Genomic DNA, 20903 nt, shown 5'->3' with positions numbered 1-20903 from the left:
GCGCCATGCGCTGTCCTTCAATGCAAAAGCAGAAAAAAGCGCATGAAAAATATCTAAGGTAGCTGTCCTTCAATGCAAACACACACACACACACACTCGGTCTGTGAAGTTGTTAGTTAAAAAACACACACGCACTGATAAAACACAAAGAGTTGTCTTACACACACACAGCCGCAAATATTCACACATACACACACACACACACACACTCACTCACTCACTCACTCACTCTCTCACACTAGGCAGCATATTTGCATAATCCCCACCTGCTCACACACACACTCTCACACACACACACACACACACACACTCACTCACTCACTCACTCACTCTCTCACACACACACACACACACTCACACACACACACACACACTCACTCACTCACACACACACACACACTCTCACTCACTCACTCACACACACACACACACGGACACAGACTCACCGGACAACACACACAACACACACTCACTGACACACACACACTCACTCGACACTCACACACACAGACCGAAAGACCAATCAAAACAGACTCGGCCAACTGACCAATCAGAGCAGAGTTGGTTTATGGAAGGGAGGGGTTAACAGACCTGAATTGATTTAAAGAAACTGTATTGAAATGATTGCAAAAGGATTCTAATTTTAAAATGCATATACTAAAAAAACAACATAACTATGTTTTCTGACCTTTGGATGCATTTAAAGAAGTTTTAGGGGACTTCAACATAATATTAGGACTCTTTAAAATACTATAATCATTACGGTTAAGCAATTACTTTATGATTTTAATTGGTAATTTATTTAATATTTTAAATTTTTGCATTTAATGTAATTATTTTAGTTGTTTTAAATGCAATATAATCTAATTATTATTTTTGTTTTGTTGTAGAGTTGTATCGCATTCATTTAATGATTTATATTTTTCATTAATTATTGTTATTATTATTATTATTATTATTTTTTATTTTTTTTGCAGTTCAGCTGTAGGACATTAATTCAACTATTCTGTTTCTGGTTTTGATTTAATTTAATTGTTTTATTTTATTTTTATAGTTTAGCTTCAAGACTTCATTCAATGCTTTTGGTTCAAGTTCTGCTTTAATTGTTTTATTTCATTTCTCACCTCACCTTGCCTTTAATTTCATGATTTTGTGATTTTATTCATTGATTGATTCATTTGTTCGTTCGTTCAGCTGGTGTGTGTGAAACTAGGTTGTCTATATTTAGGTTTGTCATTCTGTTTTCTTCTTCATGCTAGAAATCACGTCCAGTCAGCAGCATGCCTTCTAATTGGCGTTCTGCTCCACTTTATCCGACCGACAGAGACTTCATTGATTTCTTGAATGCTGTCATCTCAGTAGATGTGGAGAGCTGGCCATGTTTAGATGGATTTTCTACCTTAGAGCAGCCTTACATGGGCATGAAGGTGCACGACACGCACTGCATTGTGGGAGAGTCAGCCAAACACTTCTGTCTGTAATGACAGTCTGAAAATAATGACTTGAAAATCTGGTCCTGGAATAGGTTTGGATCGATGAAGTAATGCATTCAAAGAAAAATCTGTTCTTGTGCACGTGGATTCATAAATCCTTGATTCGACTGCGTGATTAATCAGCATAAAATCACTTTATGGCTCGGTGCGACGCATATTCATTTTAAAAGTCAGCGTATGGTGGTTTAGCGTTTGAAAACTTTGTATTGGTAAATACTGGTGTTAGCAATTTACATCTGTCGCTTTTCTCGTGTTAATTTGGTGCGATTGATTACGTAAAGAATAATGCATTCAAGCTATGAATTTAAAAGAATCACGCAATGTTGAATCTAAATATTTTTTCCCAAAGCTACAGTGCTTTGCAACGACTTGGTCATTACGTAAAAAAGTAATTTCTCATCCAGAACTGATGCGTGATCATGTAGTTAATCTGAATAAGAAATGTAATAGCTTCACGTCCCTAATTATTATTAAAGTACTTTTTTGTAAATGCTTTTATTTTGTAGTGAAATGTTACAATAGCGATATTTCTCATTTTGTTTTATTTATTAAATGTTTTATATTTTTTGTAATTACTCTAATTATTATGGTTTATTCTAAAGTTATATTATTATTATTATTATTATTATTTATTATTATTATTAATAATAATAATAATTTTAAAAAGTATTAATAATTAGTTGTTTTATTATCATGATCTATAAACACAAATATACAGCCCTACAAACACAGCAATTTTTTTTTTTTGGTCATTTTAAATCAAAATACCAATTTTTGGCAGAAACATTGTACATCATCTTGATCACACATCTTTAATGTGGTAAAGTACCAAACACCGTTGTAGCAATTGAAGAAGCCTGAGAAGTGTATATATATATATATATATATATATATATAATACACACACACTGCATTTGAAGTTTTTTTTTTTTTTTGCCAAGGCAACAAGTTCTCATTTAATTTAATTGAACTTTATACTACAGGGCTGTTGAACGCTTCAATCTGATTGTAAAGCTTTGTTTTTTTTTGTCCTACACTGTAAAAGTGTTACAATTAAAATTTTATTTGACCAAAAAATTCTATTTAATCAATATTCCTAGAGAAATGCCACATTTAATTCAATGTTACTCGTCACTGTTTATTTATGGAAGTCACTTGCAATGAAAATTCTGCAGGAGACAAATGTAATATTTATTATTGAATGCATGAGCAGTTACCTCCAGGGGGAATTTTCTCCCGTCATAAGTTCATTCCAGTTTTCGTGTGTGTGTGTGTGTGTGTGTGTGTGTGTGTGTGTGTGTGTGTGTGTGTGTGTGTGTGTGTGTGTGTGTGTGTGTGTGTGTGTGTGTGTGTGTGTGTGTGTGTGTGTGTGTGTGTTATTTTGCCTGTGTCCTTATCCGTATTCTTGGCGTCACATGATTGCAGTGTGACAAAATGCTCAGTTTACTCTGTTATATAATAATAATAATAATAATAATAATAATAATAATAATAATAATTAACAATCATAAATAATAAACCATCATAAATAATTAACAATAATAATAATTATAATATAATAATAATTATATTATTATTATTATTATTATTATTATTATTATTATTATTATTATTATATAAATGCCTCAGCATCATTTCCAATTTAATTTCTTGTACTAAGATATCTAAAACTAAAACGTACGAATAAAAATGTTATTAACATATTAAGAAAAAAAGGAAAAGGGACAAAAATGAAGCTTAAATGCAAACTTTAATACAAACTTTTTTTTTTAAGGTTTATTTCTAAATATGAATATAAACTGATAAAATATTAATACAAAAAATCTAGAAGTATCTGAAGTAGAATAAACCTAGCTCCGCGTTTCAGTTCTTCTGCTGTGTTTTTCCGTCAAACGCCGCTCTCAGCATGAAATGAATGCAGTGGTTTGTAGTGTTCGCTTCAGGTGTTTTGTAAAACAGCTGCTAAAGGCTTCACAGGTGCCTTTGATGGAGAAAGCAACAGGGAAGATGGATGGAGATGCTGCGTGTCCAATTAGACCACAGGATTATGTTACATAAGGGTTTTTATGGAGCTCTGGAGACAGAGACTCCTGATGAGTCTGAACCGGGCGCCGCTTCGGCCCGACAAATCCCATCAACAACTGAGAGGATGACGGAGGAGAAACAGAGCAGTGGACGGACACTTCTGTGTGCGCATTTATACATGTGTAATTATTCATTTGCTTTCGTATATTCATTTTTTTAAAGGTCATTTGCTTATTTGGCATTTTAATTATCATTTATTAATTCATTTATTGTTGTTAAAGTTCAAAAAAGTTTTTAAAAATCCACAAAAATCACTGTGGTGTAAAAATAAATAAATATATATATATATATATATATATATATATATATATATATATATATATATATATATATATTTTATATATATATATATATATATATATATATATATATATATATATATATATATATAATAATTGTTATATAAAAAATAATTGTTTATATATAATTTTTTTTTTTACAATATGCACATTTGGAAAAGTTTTTAAAATCCACAAAAATAGCCCAGAAAAGATCAATCAATTATGAAAAGCACATTGTTGCAGTGTTTTTATTTTAGTGTAGTTTAATATTACTTTTTATTTTTATATATCTTTCCAGTTTTCATTTTAGTTGTAATTCGTAACAGTTATTCTTTTAATATATTAGTTTTTTTAACATTTATACCCATTTGCCCCCACACTTTTTAGTACATCCGTTCAAATCGACTCAAATGTTAAAAGTTTTTTGACGAATAAAGTAAAATAAATTCGATTTTAAAATGCAAAATAAAAGATCTTTTATGCTTTATTTTATTTCAGTATTGCATTTCAAGTAATAAGTAAAAAATGTACTTCAAGTTTCCTATTATAACCCTGACTTGAATAAACGAGACTAATGCAGTAAAACTCACATGAAAGAGCTTTTTAAACGGCTTTTAATCTACCCGCGTCTCCCTGGACATCAGACAGGTTAGCATTACTGAAAGTTTTCTCAACAGATCGTCTTGCATAACAAAGACGCGTGTTGTTGTTGTTGTTGGGCATATGGATTTAAAAGCCGGTAACGTACTCACTTCTGGCATGTAACTTCCTCTTTTTTTAGTAAGTCCTAATTGGATCCTAAGTGGTTTAGTTGATATTTGATATTTCAGCGCGGGGGCTCGTCGCTCTCCGAAGCCACAGGACGATTTAATTAAGAAAAACTCTTTGTTGCTTTGGCTGTGAGTCATGTAAGCAGACTTTAATGAGGATATTTTTAGTGTAATTACGGAGCGCGTGCGTCACAGAGAGGTGTCAGAACGCTTCACCTTTGACAAATCTGTGTGTTTTACCGCAGGTATGTTTTCATGTGGGTCTGGGACGCGGAGAAGTCGCCGTGATCTTGGAGAGGTGTAACCAGTTTTTCCTTAAATGTATTCACTAATGCATAAATATAAATTCTTAAAATGTACTAAGATGTACTAAATGTAACTAAGAAATGCAAGATAAAAAATTTACAGTGTTGAGATTGATCTCGTAATTGATTGTTGTCCAGCATAAAAAATTAAATAAATTAAAATTGCAACTTTTTGTGTTTTTATTCTCACAAATCGAACTTTTTTTGAGACAACAAACTATAATGTTGATATCTAAATACATTTATTTTTTATATATATATATATATATATATATATATATATATGTATATATATATATATATATATATATATATATATATATATATATATATATATATATGTATATGTATGTATACACACACAAATATACTGAGTAAAAAAATTTGGATGTGATTAGTATTTAATCATTTTACTAGCACTGTATATAAATTTAATTTCTACTAAATTGATTACAACACAGAATAAAAAAAAAAACAGGCATTTGCAACTTAATCAACTCGAGCTTCAAACTTTTTATTTTGCAATTTCACTTTTTTTTGGACAGAATTGTTTGTCTATCAATCTTGTGAATTTTTTTTTTTTTTTTTAATTCTCCATTTTTATTATTTATTGCATGTTACTTATTATAAGACTTGTATATTTAAACTACATATAAAATCTCCAATCCGTAATCTGTAATAGTAGCTACTAATAAACTAAATGTTTTTAATTACATATATATATATATATATATATATATATATATATATATTTTTTTTTTTTTTTTTTTTTATCATGAAATCCAATTAGTTTTAATCTCAAAACATGTTTACTAACTAGTTTTAAGTAACTAGCTATGTCAGTGCTTCAAATGTTTCATATAAAACAGTTTGAATAAATGTATTAAAACAATTATTTCAATGCAATCAAATGCATATCTTATGTTTAATTTATGGAATATGCTGATTTATGAAGCATGTATATATATATATATATATATATATATATATATATATATATATATAAATAAATATATATATATAATATATATATATATATATATATATATATATATATAAATAAATATATATATATATATATATATATATATATATATATATATATATATATATATATATATAAATAAATGCTTCATAAATCAGCTTATTCCAAATATATATTTATTTATTTATTTTTTAGAAATGCAGTGACTCATGTACATTTTGCACCTTCAGACGTCAGATGCATGTGAGGTTAAACACGTCACTCACACCTTTTACAATCAGTCCCCGCCAAACCGTGCAAACTGTAACGGGTCGTCTGATCTAGTTTTCTTTTTCATCCTTATCTTCCTAATAGCTGCTTTCGTAACCCTTTCTGTTGTTGTTTTAAGGTTATTTTTGCAACTTTGCACCCGAAATAGAAAGCGGTAGTTCGGTCTAGGTGCCTGAAAGCTGCGAGGCAGCGCTGTAATTAGGTGTTTGTGGGGTCAGAAGTCGACGATGGCGCCGTCCTGACATCATTACGCCGTCTCTGCATGTCCTGTTCTGTTCTGTTTGAGCGCCGCTCTGCATAATGCTCTTCTAATGAGGGCTGGACGCTGAAACGCACGCCGCCGCTGCCGCGTGGACTTCTGCAGAACACACGCTAATCATCTGTATTTTCAGCAGATTTCCATATACGGGACGTTCGGTCCATTTAGCGGTCGCGTTAGCCAATCCGTAGATTCTTCCGAAGGGGTAATGAAGTGGTTTCGATGGCGCGCACGCCGCTTACGATACTCTCGCGGCGCCTTGATTGAGATTACCAAACCAACCGGCCGTGCAACTGCTCCTGGAAAAGGTTCGCAGTTTAGTTTGGGACGGGACGAGCGTCCGTAACGATTATCAGTCGCGCTTTAGATCAGCGACTTTGATTATTACGTGGGACCGGTCGATGGTGAAGTGACCGGGACTTGTTGTAATGACATCGCATGGATGTTTAACAGATAGAAATGCATAGGAAATTGTTTTGTGATTAGTATTTCACAATGTCTTCGATCAAATAAATACAGGCGAGATTTGAGAATCAAAAAGTGGCCCACTCTGTGAAACCAGGCTAAAATGTAATTATGAGAGTTTTTTTATTATACTGTAAGTTTTGCTATATTTTCAACTGAAGAAATATTGCAATGGCTTGTTATTTTGTGTATTGAAAATGGTTTGAAATGTGCATCTTAATTGACTCCTCAATTTTAGGCGTTATGCGACATTACGTGATACGATGCAATTAATTAGCAGCAACAAGCTTTCTGTTTTCAAATTTGTTAATATTGTAATGTAATGATATCATTTTCTTCTCTCCTAACATTTAATATCCAATGTGGAATAAAAAAGTTGCATAGTGACTGTGTGTGTGTGTGTGTGTGTGTGTGTGTGTGTGTGTGTGTGTGTGTGTGTGTGTGTGTGTGTGTGTGAGAGATGTCATGAAAATGTTTCTTCTGTGTTTTCTCTGGGAACACGAGCTGGTTTCAGCTGCTGGTGAGTTATATTTGGCAGCGCTGGTATTTTATCCCGCGCTCTTCGTTTATTCCCATCTTGTGAAACGCGAGCGTTGACGTTGCCGCATCTATTTGAGAACACGCTACAGCCGAAACTTTTATTTTCCCAATTAGCAGATTCGATCGCCCAGGTTGACCTGCGGGTTCTGCACAAAGTGTGTGTGTGTGTGTGTGTGTGTGTGTGTGTGTGTGTGTGTGTGTGTGTGTGTGTGTGTGTGTGACTGTCTTCCAGCACAGCCCACCGTCCGCCTCCTCTCAGAAGATGTTAATTAGGCGCCGCGTTCAGTACTTTATCTGCGGCGGTGGTGCCGTGACCCGGGCTGAACTGAGCCTCTCTGCTGGTTAATTACGAGGTTCGGCGGGCCACGGGTCGGCTCTAATTCAGATGAGAGCCGCTTTCCCAACAGGTCCCCGTCTGCCCACAACAGAGCTGACCATGAATATCCATACGGCACAGGAGAGCCATTATAAGCGAGGAGATCGGGAGAGAGGAGGGCTTGTAGAAGACATGCATTAGTGATCTGAAGAGCTGAAACAGGGCTTGTTTGTATATTACGCATGTAGGAAAGATAAGAGACACTCGGGTTCTGTGAGGTCAGGGCACTTCAGGTAATCAGCTCTTTTTATCATAAAAACGTCTTTTTTTCATATTTTTACAGGTGCATTTAAAAAAATATAATTACATTTTTTTATAATTTTTTTTTAAGTGCAACTTTTTTTTTTTTTTTGATGATTTCAGTTTAAAGCTCATGAAAGTCAAAAATCCACTAGCTCAAAATATTAGACAACTAAACAGCCATCCCTACAATATAAATTTGTGCATCTTTTGTTCATTGAAACCACAATAATGGGGAAGACTGCTGGCTTGGCGGTGGTTCAGAAGAGGATCAGTGACACCACAAAGAGGTTCAATCACAGGAGGTCTGTTACTGAGTGCTCCAAAGTCCTCTTTTTTCAGATTATGATGGTTTTTGAGTGAACTATGCCTTTAAAGCCACACACACACACACACACACACACATTCATTGAAATAATGCTCCGTATATAGCATTGCATTTAAAGTAAAAACGACTGAATGTGTGAGAGACATGTGACATTCATGGGATGCATTGAGGAGGAGCCTAAACTAAGACGCTTACGGTCCATGATGTTGGTATAGATTATGTGTAGTGACTGAATTTCAAGTTGGAAAAGATATTTCGTTCCCACTTAGAAGCTTATTTCCCAGGTCATCTATAAGATGCTGATAAAGTCTAGAAATGATTACACATAAAAACACGATAGTATGATTGGAATGTTAAAATGCAAGAATAATAATATATATATATATATATATATATATATATATATATATATATATATATATATATATATATATATATATATATATTTATTTTATTTATTTATTTATTTTATTTATTTTATTTTTTTATTTTAATTTTTTTATTATTATTTTTTATTTTTTTTTTAACAATGGTTCTGTACTTGATGTCTGGAGCCTCCTAGATATTATATTATTATATATTTTTTTTTTTTTTTTTTTTTTTTTTTTTTTTTTTAGAGGGCTCCAGACATCAGGTAGTATGTGTTATCTGTTTTTGCTAATAAAATTTTTTCTCTGCTCATCAAAGTTTTGCTCTTTTTATCAAAAACACAGAAAAACTGTGAACTATTATTCCACTTTAAAATAGCCGATTTCTGTGCGAACGGTTAATTTGTTCCTGTGATCAAAGCTGACTCTTCAGCATCATTACTCCAGTCTTCAGTAATGACATGTTGATTTGTGTGATGTGTTTGTGTTTCAGGTGGCCAGATGGGAGCACAGGACCAGAGGTCTGACCCGTCTGTTCGGAGGTCCATACGTGGCCTGTTATTCCCTGGCGGTGCTCATCCTGCTCCTCAATGTTTACCGCAGTCACAGGTAACAGCATCCTCCGCTGTATTATTTATCGTCACGGGGTCAACGGCAAAAGCAGTATTTTAGAATTGCCATTATTGATGTGGTAAATTAATCAAGAGACCCATTTTGCGCCTTTTTGCATAAGACTAAAGGTTCGGTGTTTACCTTTCACCCTTTTATTGATTTCATCAATAATAATAGCGTGGCATCTGCCCGACGCTCTCATCTGACCAGCAGCTTATTTCGTTTGCTTTATTCTCACGAGGACCTGGCCGTTGCCATGACAGCCTCCGTCTCCACACGGCTGATGCTGGTGTCATCGACGCCGCATGTGACCGAAAGCGTGTGTGTGTGTGTGTGTGTGTGTGTGTGTGTGTTAGATGGGCTGCTGCTATTTTCTGCCCTGTTCTGAGAGCGTGAATATGTTCTGGGTAGAAACGCGGTACAAACACACACCGAATCAGCTCCATCAGGATCAGACCCGTTACGCTCTGCCACCTTAAAAATCTGAAGGCCAGGCTTAAAAGGTCTTCACCCTCATGTTCTTCCAAACCTGTATGAGTTTCTTTCTCCAGTTGAGCCTAAAATTGCATACGGTAGCCATTGACTTCCATAGTGTGAAAAAAATAAAATGGAAGTCAATGGGTACCGTCAGCTGTTTTGTTACCAACATGTTTCAAAGTACCTTCTTTTGTGTTCAGCAACAGAAAGAAACTTTTTTGAGTGTACTATCCCGCTACTATCCATCTTTTGGGGTCAAAATAGTACTCAAATAATCAGAATTTAATGAAGACGTGCAGTGAACAAAGCTTGGACGCACTTATTTTCACGCCTGGTCTTATCGAACATTCATTCGAAGGGGTTTTTAACATTTTGCGTCCCAAAAAAAGCATGTTTTAAACAGTTTTGTGCTCGGTTGTTCTGCTTGGACGAGACGGAGCAGAGAAGAGAGAGGATTTTTGTTCACTCGTATTCGTTTATTTGGAATGCAGTTATACCGAATATATCTGAATATATCATTTGCCAAGCCATGTTATTTTCAATTTTCTTCAGGGAAATAAAAGACGTCTTGGACCACTCCACTAGGAGTGACGCAAGGCCTGGCTCGAAAGGTCTTAAAGGGACATTTCTCCATTAAATGTAAATGGCTCTAACAAAACTTCATGCAAACCTTCATTCTTTGGCCTACTGTGGTTTATTTACAGCTATAATAATTTGTGCAGAACTTGGTATATCGCGTTGGTCGATATGTAAATACGTGTATCGGCTAAATTGACTTTTTAAATTTTCCTGAAAAAACTATTTAAAGCAAGATTAAATGTCTGCGAATGAGGTATGACAACGTGTTTTCTTTTTTGAATTATGTTCATTTTTATCGTCTCATTTTGATGAAAACAAGACTTCCTGTGTCATTAACTCAATTTAATTTAAGATTATTTGCGCCGGAAACGTTTTTCCATTTTGGTATTTATTTCGTTTTATTTTTTTAAATGTAAACAACACTTTAATATCATAATAGCATACAGATTTCTCTGATTTGATCAAACAGGATTTTAAAAACCCCAGTACAGATTGATATTACACATTAATGTTTGTGCTGCTGTTTTCTCGCCAAAATAATGTCATTTCTTAGAGGATTATGTTTTTAGAAAACTGCCCTTTTTTGTTTTTCATTTGTTTTATTAGTTTTTTTGCATGGTTTGTAATTATTTTGCCATTTCTTTTATTCTTTAACTGCTTTTTTTTGGTTTGCCATAAAGTGTGATTGTTTTTTTTTTTTTTTTTTTTTTTTTTAAGGAGTCTGTGGAAATTTCCTGTTCTTTGTTAAGAAGGCGTCGTTTCTTGAGCTACTTTTTTTTTTTTCTTCCCCCACCTTCCCGATTTACGTATGTACCACCTGCGTCCAACTTTAGTGAGCAGGTTTTTGTCACAGTCTCTGCATGGACATTTTTCCATGCCTGTGGAAACTGGCCATCTGCGCGTTCACTCGAGCTCGTGAGAATCTGAGCCGGGAAGAAAAGAAAGGCAGAAAAATATACGATAAGTCGCTGTGGGTGTGATTGGTCGTGAGATCGAACAGTGGATTGTGACGTGCATGATTAAATAAAATGAGCTCACCCTCGGGTCAGCCAAGATGCGGATGAGTTTGTTTCTTCGTCAGATTTGGAGAAATGTAGCGTTGCGTCACTTGCTCGGCAACAGTGAATGGGTGCCGTCAGAACGAGAGTCCGAACGTATGATTAAAAACATCACAGTGATCCACACCGCTCCAGTCCATCAGTGAACATCTTAAAGCGAAAGCTGCAAGAAACAAACCCATGAAGATGAGCTCATTATTAGCAAATGTACTATTCCTTTAATGCACTAAAAACACTTTTCATAATGCACAATCACTCGTTTTTTTTTTTTTTAAGAGTTACTGTATGCCGTCACTTGGATGGCTCGACTTGAAAACGGGGAATTATGCACAAGCACGTCTTTTCATTTTTCTCTGGTGTCTGTGGGGACTCATTCAGCGCTGGCGCACAATCCCCAAAGAGACCAAACGTTTTCAGCGTGCAGATTGACATCTATTATATTTAGCCGCATTCCGTTTATAATTACATTTACATTAGCGATGAATCACACACAATAATAAAGACATTATGCATGCAGTGATTAATTACACCGTGGCTGCGCACAAATCCTTTAAGAACCGATGCGCTGAAAGGCAGCGGATAACAGCTATTCATAGAGTCTCGGAGGATCCGAAGGTTCCCGATGCCTCTGACAGTTAAACAAAACCTTTCTTAGCAGGATTTCGTGTCGCGAGAACAAAAAAACTCTCCTTGCGAGCATCGCAGTGAAGGTTGTTGGTTAATCTCACGGTTCAGCTTGTTCTGCCAAGACACAATTTGAGCGACTAATCGCACCGATTCTCCGTGACTTGATTTAGTTCAAGGGTTTAGCGCTTTATTTTTGCAATTTTAGATGTTTCACCATGTTCTCACACAATGTTGAAAAGATAGCTGAGGCATGATACCAAGCCTAATCTAGAAAAATATAAAAGTTGCATGCTTTTAACGTTTTAGCTTTGCACCAGTAGGTGGCGCTGCAATTAAATTTGTGTATTATTATTATTATTATTACACTAGTTATTGTGGTTTTTATTTTAAATAAACAAAAATGTAGTGATACGGTCTCGGTTGGCGCCAACTTTTTTAAAATTTGACTTTTTAGGAATCAGTTTTATTTTGTATCACTAAGATATTATTGTAGCTTATAATAAAGCTAGTTTTTTTTATATATTTTTTGGCATTTTCATTTTAAAAGATTTTAATTTAGTTTTTTGTATTCACCGTTTTTATTTGGTTTGGACCAGTAGTTGGTGCTGCAGTTAATTTTCTACAATTACGAAGACATTTTGGTTTTGTTTAGTTGAGCAGCCATTTTTGTATATCGTTTGAATACGCAAAACTTTTCTGTAAGTACAGCCTCGGCAACAATTCATCTTTTCTAACGTTAAAAAAACCCCCAGCAACAAATATTTCTGCAAAAAGCAGTATTTAAATCTATGCAAAATGGTAGAAAGGAGTGTGACCGAAAAATCTCATGATTAAAAAAAATATACGAATAGAAAAAAAGAGGTCAAACTAATCTGAAGTTATGGATATTTTTATGGCTGTATATAAGTATGTTGGATTTAACCAAACAGTTGATGTAGCCATTGGCTTCCAGTATGGAAAGAAAAATAGTATAGAAGTTAGTGTCTACCATTAACTACTATTTCAATGCGTTTTTTAACACACTGATTAAAAAAACCGTAGGATTAGGACTTTAGGAGACCAGTATCATTTACAAAGAAACAGTAACATGTATTACACTATCATATATCAGATCTGGGCTGCTTGATCGTTTCTTATCGTAGAAAGCAGCTGGGGCTCAAGAGTTTGCGAACACTTTCGAATTTTCCGTATTTCTGCATAAATATGACACAAAACATCCTGAAAGTAGACAAAGAGAACCGAAATTAAATGAGCCAAACATAGGGTTTTTGCCATTTATTTGATCAAAATGATCCATTGTTACACATCTGTGCGTTGCAAAAGTATGTAAACCCCTAGGATCAGTTGGTAAGTCCTTCTGTTCAGTTTCTAAGCATCACGGGTCAGTGCTTGGCCTGATCTATCAAAGTTATGCTGCGTATTAGAGGTTTTGCTGCATGTGGGCCATCGATTTGCCATCATTGAGGGAGCAATTATATTCTCGATGAAACTAAGTCTCGAGAAAGTGGGCCATGCAGCAAGACAATAATAGTCATTTAAAGAAGAACAAAGTGAATGTTTCTGAATGGCCAAGTCAGGAGCTAAGGATGGAAGTGAAGTACTGTGGAAGGAGCTGAAGCCAGCCACTCGTTAGAGAAAAAGCCAACAACATCAGAGTCAGAGCTCTCTAAAACTGAGGAATGGGTTACACTTTCTACAAGATGTTGTGCAGGACCCATCAGCGCTCACAAGAAATGTAGAGATGCAGTTGTTGCGCCAAAACTGGGGCAGGGGTTCACATACTTTTGCCACTCACGGGTTCGCAATACTAGGTCGTTTTTCTCAAGAAATAAATGACCGATTTTTTTTTTTTTCATCGGTTTGATTGGATTCTCTTTGTCTACTTTCAAGACGTGTGTGTGAATATCTGACGATCTGACCATCTTTTGAGTCGTATTTATGCAGAAATATGGAAAATACTTAAAGGTTCACAAACTTTCAAGCAGCACTGTATGTATTTTTTGTAAAGCTGCTTTACAGCAGTGAGGAGAGCTAGTCAAAATAAAATCTAAATTTGATTTTAATAGATTTTTCGGTAACACACTTTTTATTATTTCTTTAGTTATTTCTAATGTATAATGCCTTAAGAAAACCCTTATAATGTATTATAAATACAGGCCTTATAGTAAAGTCTGTGCCATAGAAGTGTAGAAAAAACACAATTTCATGCTTTTCATCATCAAAGACTTCATGAGAATGTGTTTTTTTTTCCAAACATCACATTCATCAACAGGTCTTAGAAAGCTACTTGAAGAGTTTTTCTTTTTCTGCAGAAAGCCTCTCATGAGCAAGCCCTTCAGTACGTTTTATCGTGAGCGTATATAAATGCGGCTGGTCTTTTGTGAGACTCCCACACCAGCGACGATGCTAAAGGTCTAGCGTCGGTAAACCGCACCTGACTGAGAAGATAAAGGCCGCAGAAATCCTTCAGTAACCTTTTCCAGTCTTATGAGCTTCGGGATCTTGTCGTCCGCTGCCCGTAAACAGGTTTAACTGGCTTTAATTCGCTGGTTTTGTTGAGATACTGAAGGTCAGGTCAAACCCACACAGGAGCATGAGATTTCAGTGTCTGCTCGTAATTAAAAACCTCAGAGGTCTCGACATACTGTACCGACCTCAACGGGAACCTTTCTCAAACATTGCAGTGAAATGGAGCACGATCTACGGAGATGATTGCCATCAATTCTCAGAATTAACCAAAATATATCTGTTCTGTATGTACACTTAAATTAAAACATCTCAGATGCAGAAATAGCACCAGTATTAAATTCTGGCTATTATTATTATTATTATTTTATATGCTGTCCGATCATATTAATATGCCAAAGTAGGCAATGTTAACATTCTATACTATTATTATCAGTAGTATTTTATTTATTTATATTCTTTTATTTATTCTCATGACACCACAATCACTGATAAAAATAATAAATATAAATAAATATAAAAAAAAAAATATCATAATATTTCCCCTATTTTAAATTCTTATTATCCAATGAAAGGTTGGATTTTGAGATTTTTTTTTTTTTTTTTTTTTTTTTTTTTTTTTTTTTAAATAAAAGATTATGCATTTTTTAGGAGCTCATATTAGTCAGTTTCTAGTTTGAGCTCCCCAAACGCACTGCTAGATTCTGGACGATCAATTCTTCAAACACTGGTTCAAGACGTTGTGATGCTGTTCCTTCAAGAGTCGCTCACAGCTTGCCTGTCCATAAAGCCTGTGTCTTAATGCATTTCACAGCTCTTCAGCAACAACTTAGTCTTAAGTGAGGATCTTTTGAGATTTTGTACCCAAGCGCCATCTCTGAGAACCTGAAACATTGACTCCAGGAAGGTTGGTGATGGCTCTGGAGACTAAACGGTTCCTGACCTGATTTTTGACATGATTGTGTCTTTTCTTCTCCACATGTTCTCTTCTCCAATGCTCATTCCTTAACTTTGCCATTTCTATTATTGCATTAGTATTGCATGCTTCAAATGGACATTTAAGAATTTCTTACACCAATATATAAGGAGTTTTTGACTTTCAGCCTTCCTGGATATGTGTACAACACTATATATATATATATATATATGGGTCGTGGCTTGATGATTACGGGAAAACGTGACTCCCAAGGCCAAACCATACGATGTAGGTCATCAACCGCGAGCATCTTCAAACCCTCAGCTCCAGAGTTAATGAAAGGTGTGCGAATATCGACCGTTTCCTGATGCATTGTGTTCATGTGAACGAAACTCGGGAGGCGCTTCTGAGACGACTTTCTCCAGACAGAAATAAGACAAAGAGAAATGAAAAGCGTGTTATTATCAAACAGGGCTTTGTATTGATCACCGGGAGCGTTGTTCGTCACCCTTTCCTTCACATCGAGACGTTTCACAGACACGAGATTGATCACAGCGAAGTCTGCCTGTGGTCACGCCGTTTCTTATGCTCACTGACTGTGTGCGATCACGAGATAAACAGGGCTGGAGATGAGTTTCTTTAAAGCAAATGTCAAAAAAAAAAATCATTCTTAAAACACTGCTTTATATTCATATGAAAACGTACTCGGCATTTTTGACTTCTTTTACACCACAAATATATAAACACTCTCAACCCAAAATTACTTTTTGGTGTTAAGGTATTTGTTTTTGCAAAATTAAGTAAATTAATGCTTAAAACAAGAATGTGAAAACATATCTTGGTTAATTTTGCATGCATCATGTAGCTTCTCAAGTAAATGCATATATATATATATATATATATATATATATATATATATATATATATATATATATATATATATATATATATATATATATTATCCTTATCCTAGCTTTCATTTTATTTCATTATTTAATCTTATTTTCCATTTATTTATAACTCACTTTGTGCTGTAATAAGTAACCAATTAAAAACAAAGACAAGATCACAAATAAAACTACTAGATGCAGAGCAAATAATAAGTCAGATCAAATAAAAACCTTTTTATGTATTTTTCTTTTTTTTTTTAAGTTAAATTTATTTATTTTTATAATTTTTTTATACTTATTTAATTTTATTATTATTAATTTAATTAAATAAAATGTTCCTGCCTGAAGCAATTACATTTCTAAAACCACGTTTCTGCTTTAATGCCCAGACAAAAACATATCTCAACGCTTGAATTTGGGGCGAAACAGGACGGCCTGTACTGAAGACGTTTAGTTCAGAAGCCGGCGTTTGCTAAAAATACCCCCGAACTGATTCAGATGCGCAGCAAACCCAGAGTTAGAGATAAAGACGCCCCAAACCGTATCGTTTTTCACCAACGAACGGCGAAAACATCACTTGCATCATCTTCATTCTTACATAATTCTTCAGAGAAATCCTGTGGGTGCAGATGTGGGCCTGATGAAGAGCTGTTCGTCTCTGACGGTCCACGCAGGTGCGTGATTGACAAAATGAAGGTCAACGAAATAAACGGGCTGCATTTACAGGCGCGTACACACACACACACACACACAGCCTGTAATGTGTGTGTGTGAGTCACCCGTGCTCTATAGAGGTCAAACTCCTGCTATCTTCAGACTCAGGTTAGGTAAGAGTGTGGACGTGAAAACACACCACGCCGCTTCGGATCTCTATAAAACACACACGTCTGAGCAGAGAGAGAGAGAGAAGGTCGAAAGGATTGTAAATGATAACACGTTACTGATGCTTGATGAAAGAGCGAGAAAATACTTCAAAACACTATTATATGAGATGCTTTTCTTCTCATTCTTCTTGTTTTGTTCGGAGTCTGTTGCATCCCTCCAGAATAAGACGCAAAAACGTTCTAGATGAAGAATACCAGAGTGTGTTAAATATATGGTTTTCAGCTTTAATGTTTAAATAAATAGCAGCTTTATGTGAGTGTGCTGTATGGATGTGTTAAAAAATGTATTAGTATGCTAAAAAATTAGTGCCGATTAATCAAATGCATCCAAAATAAATATTTTTGTTTAAATAAGATATGCATTTTACTGTTTATATTTATTTGTACATAATAATTAAACACGTGCATGTGTATATATATATTTGCATGTTAAATGTATAAGAATATGATATTATGCAAATATTTTCTAAATGTTTACTGTATTTGTGCGTAACTATATATACATAATTAACCACAACTTTTATTTTGGACGCGATTTAATAGTTTGACAGCGCTAGTTAAAATATGTTTCAGCCTTAGCTAAGTATGAAAGCTTGTTTCCGTAACAGAATTAAAAAAAATATTCATAATTGTACGAATTTTTCACAATTTCAGGAGAATCGCGATAGACACAAGATTGCAAGGAAAAAGTCTTAATTATGAGAAACAGCCGTGCAATCGCAAGAAAAAAAGACTGAAATGTGAGATATAAACTTAGAATTGCTCGGGGAAAAAACTAAACCGTGAGGAAAGGCATGAGCAAACTGTGAGATATAAAATTGCAAAAAGAAAAAATGCCAATTGTGAAATTTAAACAAGGAAAATATGTGCGTGATATCAGACTGGTCAAATCCGTGATGAAAGAAAGTAATGAATGATTTGCTGGTGTGTTTTTGCGGTGATGATTCAGGCCCCACGAGAAGCACTTGGCAGCTCTTTTTGCTTTAATGAATGTTCTTCTGGTGTCATCTGTGTTCCTCGGTGATTTATACAAACCATCAGCCGTGTGGAGCTCAGCTGAAATAGATATAATAGTCCTCTGGAAGTCATAATTGGTGGTGGAGGTGGTTGAACCTATCTTGAGGTAGATGAGCTCAGGATGAAGAGTCAGTTAGAGCAATCTAAAGGGGGAGTGTGTCATTTGGGCCTGGTGGAGTCACCACAGAGAACATCTTTCTTCACTGACAGCCGTTCAGAAATAAAAGCCATTGGGGGAAAAAACTAACAACAAAAAAAAATAGATAAAGAAAGAGAGAAAGGATTCTCCAGCTGTCTACCTACACTCACACACACACACACACACACACACTCTCACTCACACACACACTCAAACTCACACTCTGTCACACACTCACACACACACACACTCTCACTCACACACTCTCTCACACACACACTCACACACACACACACTCTCACTCACACACACACACACACACACACACACACACACACTCTCACTCACACACACACTCACACACACACTCTGTCACTCACTCACACACACACACTCTCACACACACACTCACACACACACACACTCTGTCACACACTCACTCACACACACACACACTCTCACTCTCACACACACACTCACACACACACACACACACACACACTCTCTCACTCACACACACACACACTCACACACACACTCACACACACACACACTCTGTCTCTCTCACACACACACACACACTCACACACACTCACACACACACACTCTCACTCTTACACACACACACTCTCTCTCACACACAAACACACACACACACACACTCACACACTCTCACTCACACACACACACATAAATTTGGACGAATTTTGAGCAATCATGCATTATAAATTCAAAACAGTTAATTAATTTCCGCTCAATGTTTTTTAATGAATCAAAAGGGAATAATAGATTCTAGATTATGCAAAACTTGAGAGAATTCATAAAATTTTAAATCTTTTTTTGGTTAGTATTATTTTTTTTATTTTATTTTTTTACAGCGTAATCTTAAGCCTTTTATCAAGATAATAAAAGCAAATAAACCAAAAAAAATTAATTGATTAAAAAATAAATGAATAAATAAAAAAAACTTCAGGATGATGGAACTAGAAGAGCTAAAATGCTCATTTTCAGATTTGTGGCCCAAAACTATTATCATCTTTACCTCATTATATTGGTTATGTTGGGAGATCTAGCTGTTAGTTACTTGTAGGTGCTTGATTATGTGTTTTAATCTTCAATTCAGTGACAAAAAGGACACTTTTCCTCGAATGTATTGTTTTTTTCTGTTGTTGTTGAAGCGGCCGATCTTTGTGCAGCCATGACCCAGAAAACAGACATTGCAGCCCATAACGTTGACCTTTCTTTCTGTCCTCAAAAGCCGTTCATCCCTGACCAGGTGTTTTTCAAAGGCAGCGAAGGTCCAATTATTTGTTTTCAGGGTCTACAAGAGATCTGCAGGAGAAAAGTGCAGGGATAATTACTCTGAAAGGTCTTCCCTGCTGATGTTCGGACGCTCCCGTTCTCCGTGTGGGATATAGATCAGTGGGCCACGGGCTCTTTAGGAGGCTTTGTTAGGACTCGACGTTTACTTCAGCGTTTGTTTGTCCGCTTAAGTGCTTTTAAAGGATGGAAAATATTAACGCTTTTGCTGCGTTTCCCGCTCGTTTCGAGTTAGCCGCCGCGCAGGAATTATTTCGTTTTTTTATTTGGCAATTTTGTCTCGTTTTCCAGTATAAAAGTTCTCGTTTTCTGAGAAATGCATCAAAATGAAGGGAATTTAGATTATTCTTAATGGCAATGCTTTTGCTTTTCGGAGGAAACACAGCACGGCAAGAAACAAAAAAATATCTACATATAGAAATAAAAAAATCAACTTAATTCAAAGGAAAAACAAGGCTATTTTTTTATCCAATTAGCAGGTATGTGTTGTAATTAGTATAAAGTCACATCTTACTATCACAAGCTTACACACTTTCTGAAAATCATAAAAGTTTTTTTAAGTTGGGTTGTAGCTCGTTAGGATTATTTGTTTGTTTATAATTGATTGTCTGTGTATTTTACTAGTTGTTTTATTATGTAAAGACACTACAAAAATCTATCTTTTATACAAATATTTTCTATTTTTTGCAATATATTTCATAGAGCAATATTTCATAAAATACTATTACCGCTGCTATTAGTAATTTTTTTTGTTTTTGTATTTTGTTTTCATTTGAATTTTTTTTAAAGTCAGTTTGTGGTGAGTTTTTTTTTTTTTATTTCTATACAATTTTGGGGGGTTCATTTTTTGCCTTTGCAGCTAGCTGAGATGCATTTTAGCGTATTTGAGAAATTTCTATTTTAAGTAAAAACGTTTTTGGTTATAATTTCCATTGAGTTCTCCAGTGTGAGTGACTAAAGCCTCGAAGCAGTCTGCGTCCCATCTGTACGTCCGCACGGGCCAAAGGAAAGCCACCAATCGCCAATCTGCCTTTCTGACCCACTTTTGCTTTATTTCACCCAATTTAGACGAAGAGCTGCGGTGGAATGCATGGCTTCTGTTTATTCACACAGCTGGGAGGTTATATCTGGACTTGTGTTTGTGTGTCAGTAT

General features: G+C 35.1%; 1 protein-coding gene across 2 annotated transcripts in view; it reads left to right on the top strand.

Moving 5' to 3' along the window:
• The window catches only part of pemt (phosphatidylethanolamine N-methyltransferase), a 48421-nt gene that overhangs the window by 10288 nt on the left and 17230 nt on the right, over positions 1–20903 (top strand). For both annotated transcript variants that reach the window (XM_043231021.1, XM_043231020.1), the window contains exons 3-4: positions 9259–9374; positions 20901–20903. The exon at positions 20901–20903 is cut by the window's right edge and continues 143 nt beyond it. In XM_043231021.1, coding sequence (XP_043086956.1) covers positions 9259–9374; positions 20901–20903 — 119 coding nt within the window. The remainder of the gene's footprint in view (positions 1–9258; positions 9375–20900) is intronic.

The sequence above is a fragment of the Puntigrus tetrazona genome, unplaced genomic scaffold (genome assembly GCF_018831695.1).
Source record: "Puntigrus tetrazona isolate hp1 unplaced genomic scaffold, ASM1883169v1 S000000270, whole genome shotgun sequence".
NCBI classification, from domain to species: domain Eukaryota; kingdom Metazoa; phylum Chordata; class Actinopteri; order Cypriniformes; family Cyprinidae; genus Puntigrus; species Puntigrus tetrazona.
Note: the sequence above shows the minus strand (reverse complement) of the source record. Positions and strands in the feature narration are given on the sequence as shown.